The sequence below is a fragment of the Trichechus manatus genome, unplaced genomic scaffold (assembly GCF_000243295.1).
Source record: "Trichechus manatus latirostris isolate Lorelei unplaced genomic scaffold, TriManLat1.0 scaffold00170, whole genome shotgun sequence".
NCBI lineage: Eukaryota > Metazoa > Chordata > Mammalia > Sirenia > Trichechidae > Trichechus > Trichechus manatus.
This window is the reverse complement of record NW_004444106.1, coordinates 2,959,431-2,969,704: the sequence shown is the minus strand read 5'-3', so window position 1 is coordinate 2,969,704 and position 10,274 is coordinate 2,959,431. Positions and strand designations below refer to the sequence as shown.

Genomic DNA, 10,274 nt, shown 5'->3' with positions numbered 1-10,274 from the left:
AGTGGGGGTGATGGGGCTACAGTGGGGCTTGAAATAAAGGTGTTGAAGGAGCTGAAGCTGATTCTAGGAGTGATAGGTAAAGGGATCCAGGAGGTGGGGACTTTCCCCATCTTTCTGGGCCTGGCCAGTTTCAGCATTTCAGCTTCCTTCACTGCCCGCCCCCTTGTTTGCCACGGCACTCAACTTCCTGCCCCTACCAGAGGAAGTGGAGAGCGACAGCAGGTGCTGCGACAGCCAACAGGGCCATGGTGAGTCCTGATGCCCAGGAACCTAGGCATCTCTGCCCGCAAACCCCTGCCCTCAGGGTCCCCATGCCCAGGCCTCAACCCACAGTAGGCTGACTTCTAGCCTCCAAGCTCGAGTGATACTGGGAGCCCTGCTTGCTGCTCCCAACAGCCTCATATTGCCTCCCCTCCACCTGCCCCAACAGGACAAAGAGTATGTGGGTTTTGCCGCCCTCCCCAACCAGCTCCACCGCAAGTCTGTCAAGAAGGGGTTTGACTTCACATTGATGGTGGCAGGTCGGGAAGGTTTGGAGAGAGGAGTTGGGGGAGAGGAGGCCCTTCAGGAACCCTAACTGTCCTCTCATCTGACCAGCTGCACTTCTCCTGTCCACAGGGGAGTCAGGCCTGGGAAAATCCACCCTTATCAACAGCCTGTTCCTTACCAACCTCTATGAGGACCGGCAGCTGCCAGCAGCCAGTGGTAAGATCCTCCCCATTCTCCCCAGGCACTGCCCTCCACCCCCTCGTATGTCCCCAGGCTGCACTCTTTTCTTTGCCATCTGGGTCTCCCATGGCTTTCTGAGTGACTCAGGCAGCTCCTGCTTTTCTCTGAGACTGCTGCCTCTCCTGGAATATGGGTGGGGGCATACTGTGATACTGAGAAAGCAAATTAATCCTGCCTCAGACCTCTACACAGCTTCCAGACCTCTTACTGTCCCCATAGCTCGCTTGACACAGACACTGACCATCGAGCGCCGGGGCGTAGAGATCGAGGAGGGGGGTATTAAAGTGAAGCTGACCCTGGTGGACACACCTGGCTTTGGGGACTCAGTGGACTGCTCCGACTGGTAAGGAGGAGGGGAGGGGGCAGGGGCTAAGACCCTCAAAATGGCTACTCTGACGAAAGTGGGGCTTCAGGTACAGGGCTGGTCTGTCCTGACTCCCCACCTACCCTCACCCAAGAGGCCCAAATTGTCCCTGTGGTCAGTATGTGCTACTTGATGTCTCACCTACACCCCTGCCAGTTGCCCTTGATGCCTTTGGGTGGAGCCAAAGAAACTACCTGCCACCCCCACAGTTCTGGCTAACCTTGCCCTCAGGCCTCACATGTCTGACCACATGCCCTCTCCCACACTCCAGCTGGCTGCCTGTGGTGCACTTCATCGAGGAACAATTTGAGCAGTATCTTAGGGATGAGAGTGGCCTGAACCGGAAGAATATCCAGGATTCTCGGGTCCACTGCTGCCTCTATTTCATCTCACCCTTCGGCCGGGGGTCTGGGGGACACCCTGGGGGGTGGGCCTTTGGGGACGGTCTTCAAGCCCTGGGGCTGGGTTCTGACCAATTCCTGGACGCAGGCTCCGGCCCCTAGATGTGGCCTTCCTACGGGCTGTGCATGAGAAGGTCAACATCATCCCAGTCATTGGCAAAGCAGATGCCCTGATGCCTAAGGAAGCCCAGGCCCTCAAGCAGAAGGTGTGGATTTCCTGAACCTCTGAGCTCTGGCCCCATGTAAAACCAAAGGCCATGTCCAAACTTGATCTCATTTCTTCTTTAATCTTGGGGTGGCCTTTTTGGAGCATGGTGTCAGGCCAGGCTGTGGGAGAAACTTTCTGAGGGACGTGGGTAGTAAGTTGCCAGAGTGAGCCTTATCTCTGGAAGTTTATAAAAGGATAGGTGTACAGCCCCTGGGCTAAGGCCTGTCTGAGGGCAAGGGCATAGACAGACACAATGACATCTGACATCCTTTGGCCCCAGGATGCTGATGACTGTTCCCCTTACCCCTTCAGAGCCCATTCCCACTGTTCCTGTCTCTCCCACTCTCTTGGTGGCTGCCCCAGCTTAGAATCTTTCCAGGCCTTCACTGTTAGTGTCTTTGCCTCAGTTTCTTATCAGCTATGTCTCTGTCTCTTACTGTCTCTGAGATTTTGTTTTTGATCATCCTTTATGTCCAGCTGTCACCATTTCTGTCATTCATGTATCTCTGTGTCTCACTGTCTCTGGCCAGGCAATATCTGTCTCTCATGCTCTGTCTCTGACTGTCCATGCTTCTCACTCTCTCTGCATCTGTCTCCTCGGAGATCCGGGACCAGCTGAAGGAGGAGGAGATCAACATCTACCAGTTCCCTGACTGTGATTCTGATGAGGATGAAGACTTTAAGAGGCAGGATGCAGAGATGAAGGTGAGAGGGACAGAGGAGGAAGGGGTAGAGAAGCAGAGGAGGCTGATGTGAAGGTGGTGGCTGAGAAAGAAGTTTCGGCAAGGAGTAGGGGAGGGGGCAGAGGCCCAACCCTTGATCCCTGCCCTCTAGGAAAGCATCCCCTTCGCAGTTGTGGGTTCGTGCGAGGTAGTGAGGGATGGTGAGACCCGGCCGGTGAGGGGACGCCGCTACTCCTGGGGTACCGTGGAGGGTGAGTAAGGCCAGGCCCGCGAGCAGGGAGCCAGGCCACTTCCGAACCAACCGCACCCAACATGCAAGTTGGGGGTGTGCTCTAACCCCGGGGGACCCAGGAGCCCAAAGAGGGGATCCTTGGGCTGCAGACCGCGGACCCTCCCAGAGGGCGGCAACAGGACCCTCGGCCGGCCCGCCTCTGGAGTGAGACTGAACCCGAGGCTCCCTGACGCTCGCTGGTCCGCCCCCAGTGGAGAACCCACATCACTGCGATTTCCTGAACCTGCGACGGATGCTGGTGCAGACACATCTGCAGGACCTAAAGGAGGTGACGCACGATCTGCTCTATGAGGGCTACCGGGCCCGCTGCCTGCAGAGCCTGACCCGGCCGGGGCCGCGAGCCAGCCGCAGGTGAGAGCCGGAGCCGACTATCTTGGTGTGGCCAAGGCGCTGCCACCCAGGCCAGGCCACGCCCCCACCACCCATGACCCCATCTTCAAGACCAGGCCCTGCCCTCACCACCAGACTTCTCTCCCGGACCCTTTTCCCACCCACTTTGTCTTTGGCCTTTTCCTTTCGGGCAGGGCTCCGCCTCCTAGACCCCAACCCTGCTCCAGGCCCTACCTTCCCGCCCGACCCACAACCTCCGACCCCGCCCCTGATTGCTGCCCCTTTCCCACCACCCCCAGTAAGCTTTCCCGCCAGAGCGCCACGGAGATCCCGCTGCCCATGCTTCCTTTGGCCGAGACTGAGAAGTTGATCCGCGAGAAAGACGAAGAGGTGAGCAAGCACCTCGCTCCCCCTTGACCAAGACCCCAGGTCCTCTGCGAGGCCCCTCTCTGGCCTCGCCAGGTCCGACCGCCTGCAATCTTGTCCCGCACAGCTGCGCCGCATGCAAGAGATGCTGGAGAAGATGCAGGCCCAGATGCAACAGAGCCAGGCCCCGGGCGAGCAGTCGGACACCCTCTGAGGCCCCCGTCTCGGCCCTACCTTACTTCGGCTCCGCCTTCAGTCTGTCTCTTGCCCAATCCCCGAGGCCCAGCCAGCCCAGCGCCTAATCACGGAGCCCCAGCCGGTAGGCCGGCCCTTGCCCTGGCTTTGAAGATTCTCCCCTCGGACCGTTCCTCCCCAAATCCGGAGTTGGGAGCCCCGCCTCTCGTTCCGCCTGGACTCTACCACTGCCCGCCCTCCAGTTCGCTGTCCGCCCACTTCCTGAGCAGGCGTCTCCGGCACCATCAAGACCCTGTTCTCCATCTTCGGGCGTCACCCCTCTTCACCCACGCTGTATCTTCAATAAACGCTGAGCTGCCCTGGGGCCACGCGAGTCTTCTCTTTCCCAGTGGGAGTAAGTGGCGGGCGTAGCCGATGGAGCCGTCCCACTCAGTCTCCAGCGCACCCGCTTGGTGCTCGACCGTGTTTCAGCTCTCCTTCCGGGACCCACGCCAGGCCTCCCTCACACAAACACACTGAAGGCGCCGCCGATAAGAAACAAAGACCAGTTCAATTTTATTGGGGGTCGGGGTGGCGGTGTCCGACTGGCCAGAGGGTAGTGGTCAGCAGAGGCCTAAAAGAGTCCTCTACTCCTGGTCCTTGGCGTCGCCGTGCGTGATGACGTAGCAGATGTTCTTGTAGTCTACATTGCCACCCACGTCGGGGGGGAAGGCCGCCCACATGTTCCTGATCTAGGGGAGACATAGGGGCAGCTCCTACCGGTTTCTTATTCCCCACTCCCTGTCCCCTCCCTTCTCCCAGCCCCTACCCCACTCACCTCCTCCTGGGAGAAGCGGTCACACTGCGTGGTAAGCAGCTCCTCCAGGCTGGAGAGAGGTGACATACAGGGAGTTGAGCCTGGTGTTCGTGGTTCCCTTCCACTCCCTCCCACCTCATCCTCCTTGCCACCCCCAGCATCTCTCTGAAAACGGTCACTCTAGAGCCATCTTCGATTTCCAAACACTCTGGCCTCCCGGCTTTTCCCCTTCCCCCCATATTTGCATGAAAATTTAATCCTCCTTCAGATCGCCTGTTTCCACAGGCCTAATTTCTCCCTTACCCTTGACAGTGCCTAACCCTTGGTAGGGATTTAAAGAGGTTTCTTGGGGCGGGCGGGGGCAACTTACAACTGTTTCTTTATGGTACCCTTCCCTTCAGGGTCCAGGACCTTGAAGGCTCCGGTGATGACGTCCTCAGGGTCAGCACCTGGGGAGTCAGAGGGCACATGAGGCTGAAGGGTCCCTGAAAGGTTCAGTGAAGGGCACCTGGGAGCTTGGACGAAGGACCCTTCACTCACCCTTGAGCTTCTCCCCAAACATGGTCAGGAAGACCGTGAAGTTGATGGGACCGCTGGCTTCTTTCATCATGGCATCCAGCTCCTCATTTTTCACATTCAGGCGGCCTGGAGCGGGGAGCATGGGCTACAGCGAGGCCCTAAGGCCAGGGCCATGCTTCCTGTAAGTTTGGATCACCCCCCCACCCCCAATTTTCAGTTAGGTAGACTGAGGCCTGGGGTGGAGCAGACAGGACTGGAACCCAAGGCTGCTGTGTTCCCAGGACTCTGCAGCCTTGATGCCTGAGACTTTACGGGTGGGGGCTCACCCATGGCTGCGAAGGTGTCCCGCAGATCCTCCTTGTCGATGATGCCATCTCGGTTCTGATCAATTACAGTGAAGGCCTGTGGGAAGTGGGGGACGGGATGGGGGTTAGGTCCCCCATGGCCAGGCATCTGCCCTCCCATCACGGGCAGATCATATTCTGGCCCCCAGCCAGCTGTCGCCTTCTACTTCAAGCAAAGAGGGGAGGAAGGAATGCTACACTCTTCCCCTCCCCCACAAACAGGTGCACATTCTAGGGAGAGGGTGTGGGAGGGGGAAGGGACAGCAGGGGGGTGCCTTTGGTCTTGGCCTTCAGTCTTCCCCCTCCCCTCACTTACCTCCTTGAACTCCTGGATCTGAGTCTGGTCGAACATGGAGAAGACACTGGAGCTTCCACTCTCTACTGCCCTTCTCTTGGCCTTTTTGGGTGCCTGGGAGATGAGGGTTGGGCAAAGGGGTTCATGAGCCAGTCGCTACTCCTTTCTGAGGACAGTGGATTAGATTCAAGGCTCTTTGAGCTTCTTCCTTCTGAAGAAACTCTTCTGGCTCTAGGCCTCCCCCTCTTAGGGACCTCTTTGCTAAGGGGGTTTGCTTCAGTTGCATCCCCTAAACTCCCATCTGTGACTCCTGGATCTCCATCTCTCCATTCTACCCAACCAGTGGAAGTTTCCTTCCTTCCTCAGTGCTTTGAGCCTACTTCCTCTGAGCTCCAGACTTGCTGTATGACCCTGATCTACTCATTCACCCTGTCTGATTCTCTACTTTCTCATTTATGAATTGGGAGTGGGAATCCTTACCTGGCTGATCCCAGAGGACTTTAGGAAGATGGAGTGCAAGAAGGGATGGAGCAGGCTTTCAGAGGGGTTGGACCCCTGTGAGTGGAGTATCTGGGCAGATTTCCCTTGGTTGGATCCTTTAGGCCATCACTTTTGCCTGTCTGCTCCCCATTAGTAATACCAAGAAAGGGAGGATTCATCTGTTTTTTTCTTGCTGGACTGGGAACCAGCTATTTTCTCTCAAAGGGTGCGGCTGCTCTGAGGTCTGAAGGATCTTGGGCAGGGGCTAGAGAATTCTCACTCACCATGTTTTCGGTCTCCTGGGGACAAAGTAGTGGCTCAGGCTGGAAAGGAGTGGAGTCAGCCTAGGGCAATCCCTCTGGGGTTATATAGTCCTGCCCCAGGGAGCCCTTAACATACCGTGTGGTAACCTTAGCCTTTTGGGTACCCACCCCAGATACCAAAATAGCCCAGCTCAGGGCCTCTCCTTTCTTGGAGGGAGCAGCTGGAGCCAAGGGAGGGAGGGAGGGAGGAGGGAGGTCTCGGGATGCATATCTCGCTAGGACCTGGGCAGGAGGGATGTTCTCTCTCCCAAATTGGACTGGATATGACAGAGTTCAGAGGGGGCCCAGGCCTAGGCACAGTTCCAGGCGAGAGATGAACCAGGCCACCCCTGTACCCTTGAGTGGGGTGGGCCCAGAATTAAATCCAGTAAACATTTATTGAGCACCTAGAATGTGTAAGGTGCTGGCCTGGGCTTTGTGGATGCACTTCAGCAAACACCCCCCACCCTATCGTAGAGGTCACAGTTGAGTGTGTGTATGTGTGTGGGTGGTGGCAGTGGTGGTGACAGAGCTTAGAAGTGGGAGAGAGAGGCTTGTGGAAGTTGGGGGATCAATGAAATTTCCTACATCTCCTTCCAGGGAGGGGGGTTTTGTGAGGAAAGATGTAGAGCATGAAATCACTAGGTATGAAGAGACTAGACAGCCTAGAGCAGAGGGCCTGCTCTGTGATCTTGGACATTGTGCTTCAACTCCCTGGGCCTGTATAAAATCGGAATGTAATTCCCATCCTATAGAACTATTGTGGATGTGAACACTTTTTGGAAACAGTTTAGTGAACTCTAATTATTATAATTAATAATAATTAGTTCCTGCCCTGGTGAAACAGTCTAGCCACGGAGACAGGAATAAATGCAGAAAATAACACACCCACTGGTCAGAAGCTCAGAAGTAGAAAGCACAACAGTCATGTTTAGGGGTATGGGAATGGCTTTATTAAGGCTAATGGAAGTGAGTCAGGTGAAGGTGGATGGGCAGGCACCCTAGGTTGAGGGCACAGCATGGGTAAAGGCCCAGAGAAGTGTAAGATCAGAGGTGTTCAGGTTGCCATATTGTGATGAAGCTAGAGCAGAGGATGTAAGGAGCTGGAGAACAGACAATGGAGGGCCCTGAATGCCAGGCTGAGGGCTAGGACCTTGGAGAGGCTGGGAAAGGTGTGAAGCAGGAGAAGGACATGGTTCGATGTGAGTCTAGAATCATTTCTCTGGTTACTGGTGTACAGGCTGGAACTTAGAGGAGGAGAGGCAAAGACACCAGGAGGGAAGCTAGCTGGTTACCACCTTCTGGGTGGCTGGGATGGCCAGTCGCTTCTCTCTCTATATTCTGGGCAGAACCCACCCTCCTCCACCCCTCTGGGCCCCAGTGCCCCAGTCCCTTCCATAGAGTGGAGGTCTGGGAAGATGGTGCCTAAGGAAGCCTGGGAGGCCCAAAGTTGGCAAGGATGCCCATCTCCTTTTCCCTCTAGCACCCGATGTCCTGAGGTAGGTGCCTTTTCTACTCCCCTCCTCTAGCCTCATGCCAATGCTTCTAAGACATTTTCTTTTCTGGGCACTGGGGCCTGGCCACCTGTTGTCTCTAAGAAGAGAGAAGGAGCTACCTAAACTTAGCAGCTGCCCTTGGCCTCCTACGGTGGCCCCTCCCCGCTTCGGTCTGCAGCTGCCTCGCCTTATACGGTTACCATGGGGGTCCAGGCCCAGGGAGGAGCCCATTTATTACTGGGCTGGGGGGGGACCCCAAAGAGGGGAATGGGAGGAGCTCAGGAAGCCTGGGCCAAGAAGAAAATGGGGAGGTTGAGGAGATGGAGATCAGGGGTGTTATATGTCAGATACTGAGTGGGAGTTCACAGGATTTGAGTCTGAGCAGGAACTGAGGTACCTCACAGAACTCAAAGGCCAAGGAGGAACTGGGAAGTTGGGAGTTAGTTCTCAGAGGTAGACTGCAACTTCAGAATGGTGGGCTCTTGTGTGGAAATTGGGGCCCTCTAACCCTGGAGCCCGGAACCCTGGTGGGACAGTGGTTAAGAGCTTGGCTGCTAACCAAAAGGTTGGCAGTTCGAAACTACCAGCTGCTCCTTGGAAAGCCTATGGGGAAGTTGTATTCTGTCCTATAGGGTCTCTATCAATTGGAACTGACTCCATGGCAACTGGTTTGGTTTTTGGTTTTTTAACCCCGGGGCCCAGGAGACTAGGGGCCAGAGAAAGGAGGGAGTGTTTAGGAGCTGGAAGGTTGGGGCTTATGATGTGAGGATTTTGTGCTCTAGGGCAGTTTGAGGGGCTCATGAGATTGGTGTCTAGGTTCTTAGCAGGAAATGAGGAGTACACAGAGATGTGGCACTGAGAATAAGAGTTGATGGGACTGGAGTCCTGGATCCTGAAAAAAAAAGGAACACAGATATGGGGAGTTCATGGTGTTGGGGATTCATGAATTTAGAGTAGGGGATTCCTTTGAGAATGGGAGAGGACTCACAGGGATGAGGTCTAATAGATGGGGGCTGAATAGAGGGACTGGGGATTCTTGCAAGAAATGAGGGATCCAGAGAAATTGGTTGCTTAGAGGATTTGGGGGCACTAGTTATAATTTCCTGGGCTTGGAATGTTGGGGTTGGATGGGGGCCAGCTTTAGGAGAATCAGAGACAGTGTGAAGGCTGAGAGTTTTGGATCAGGCTTCAGAGCACGGGTTCTGTGGTGGGGCTTAGGGTTCTAGAGACCACCGGAGTGGGCAGGGCTCAGCAGGTAGATGGGGAAAGTAGGCTCAGAGAAAGCTCAGGAGGGCAGCGCGGCGCTTTTATTGGCTAAGGGCTGTGCTAATCTCCCTGGCCCTCGGACCCTCTCCGCGCTGTCCCCAACTGTCACCTCCCTCCGCGCTTGTCGCCGAGTGTCACTGACTATCCCTGGGCTGGCACTGCCGGCTGGCAGCACCCTTGCCATTTCTAAGCTGCCATTGGCTGAGATAGTTTCCGCCTCTGTTGCTGAAGGGGGAGAACGAGATCATTGGCTGACGAGGCAAATCAATCGCAATCTTGGCCCGCCCCCCACCTGTCATTCCTTCCTGACAATTTTGGGAGACCTAAAGAATTCCTCAGTTCTTCCTATTGACTGCAGATGCTGTCTGTCACCGCCCAACTAGACAACACTGTCTATCAATTTTACCCTGGTGGCACAGTGGTTAAAGTGCTTGGCTGCTAACCGAAAGGTCTGCCGTTCGAACCCACTAGCCCCTCCGCGGGAGAAAGATGTGGCACTCAGCTTCCGTAAAGATTTACAGCCTTAGGGCAGTTTTACTCTGTCCAGTAGGATCGCTATGACTCGGAATCGACTCACGGCAGGAGGTTTGGTTTTTTTTTTTTGGTTTACTCCCCTTTTCATTGGCTCCCTTTTCGCCGTTTCTGTCAGCCAGGGAGCTCCTAGGCTCCGCCTCCTACCCGCAGAGTACCACCTCCCTCCCTGCCCTTCCGCAGTCATTCACTTTTCAGTCATCTTTATTGGCCAAGAGGTCCAGGTTCCCGCTTTTCTATTAGATACTTCCTTCGTTCCGCCTCCTCCTGCCTTCAGTCGCCCTCTGATTGGCTTTATCGCCCTCCGCCCTCTCCGCTTCCTCTTCCCAGATTACCCATGCCCTTCCCACCGCCAACCCCACCCATCCTTCCAGCGATTGGCAGAAACCCAGTTCCCTCTCTTCTATTATTCGTCCAAGCCCTCTGTGAGGGCGGGAGAAAAAAAAAGGAGCGCGAGGGGACGGCGGCGCGCAGGCGTGAAACGTCTGAACGCTGGCTGCTGAGCCCGGCACCGGGACGTGTGCGCAAGCGCTAGGTCGGCAGCTCGCCCGAAGCAGGAGGGAGGGGGGCGGCGGTGGCGAGAGAGCGCGAGGTCTGGAGAGGGCACTGGCGAGACCCCGGCGTAAGGCGCCCCTGGCCCCCGCTCCACCCCCGCGCGCCCAACGGCGGCCCGAGCT

General features: G+C 56.1%; 2 protein-coding genes across 3 annotated transcripts; one reads left to right on the top strand and one right to left on the bottom strand.

Moving 5' to 3' along the window:
* SEPTIN1 (septin 1) lies at positions 1–3,924 on the top strand. 2 transcript variants are annotated; one of them, XM_012558454.2, is made up of 11 exons: positions 1–248; positions 431–521; positions 619–705; positions 949–1,072; positions 1,365–1,499; positions 1,583–1,700; positions 2,306–2,407; positions 2,537–2,636; positions 2,869–3,028; positions 3,307–3,397; positions 3,501–3,924. In XM_012558454.2, exons 1-11 carry the CDS (start codon positions 246–248, stop codon positions 3,585–3,587), a joined length of 1,098 nt encoding a protein of 365 aa, XP_012413908.1. In that variant the 5' UTR covers positions 1–245; the 3' UTR covers positions 3,588–3,924. The 2 variants fall into 2 exon arrangements, with proteins under 2 accessions (XP_012413908.1, XP_023596805.1); XM_023741037.1 differs by having other exon boundaries at positions 3,323–3,397; positions 3,501–3,555.
* Positions 3,925–4,099: 175 nt separating this feature from the next.
* Positions 4,100–6,368, bottom strand: MYL11 (myosin light chain 11). The gene is made up of 7 exons (XM_004386662.3): positions 6,287–6,368; positions 5,544–5,636; positions 5,210–5,285; positions 4,905–5,009; positions 4,735–4,813; positions 4,386–4,434; positions 4,100–4,299 (listed from the first exon to the last, which is right to left on the bottom strand). Exons 1-7 carry the CDS (start codon positions 6,287–6,289, stop codon positions 4,195–4,197), a joined length of 510 nt encoding a protein of 169 aa, XP_004386719.1. The 5' UTR covers positions 6,290–6,368; the 3' UTR covers positions 4,100–4,194.
* Positions 6,369–10,274: the final 3,906 nt, after the last annotated feature.

Excerpts from the sequence above, each read along its gene's own strand:
- MYL11 (XM_004386662.3), bottom strand. Across the intron at positions 4,814-4,904 it reads GTTTGGGGAGAAGCTCAAGG|GTGCTGACCCTGAGGACGTC; the intron begins GTGAGTGAAGGG and ends CTGACTCCCCAG. Across the intron at positions 4,300-4,385 it reads ACCGCTTCTCCCAGGAGGAG|ATCAGGAACATGTGGGCGGC; the intron begins GTGAGTGGGGTA and ends TGTCTCCCCTAG.
- SEPTIN1 (XM_012558454.2), top strand. Across the intron at positions 706-948 it reads GCAGCTGCCAGCAGCCAGTG|CTCGCTTGACACAGACACTG; the intron begins GTAAGATCCTCC and ends CTGTCCCCATAG. Across the intron at positions 1,500-1,582 it reads ATCTCACCCTTCGGCCGGGG|GCTCCGGCCCCTAGATGTGG; the intron begins GTCTGGGGGACA and ends TCCTGGACGCAG.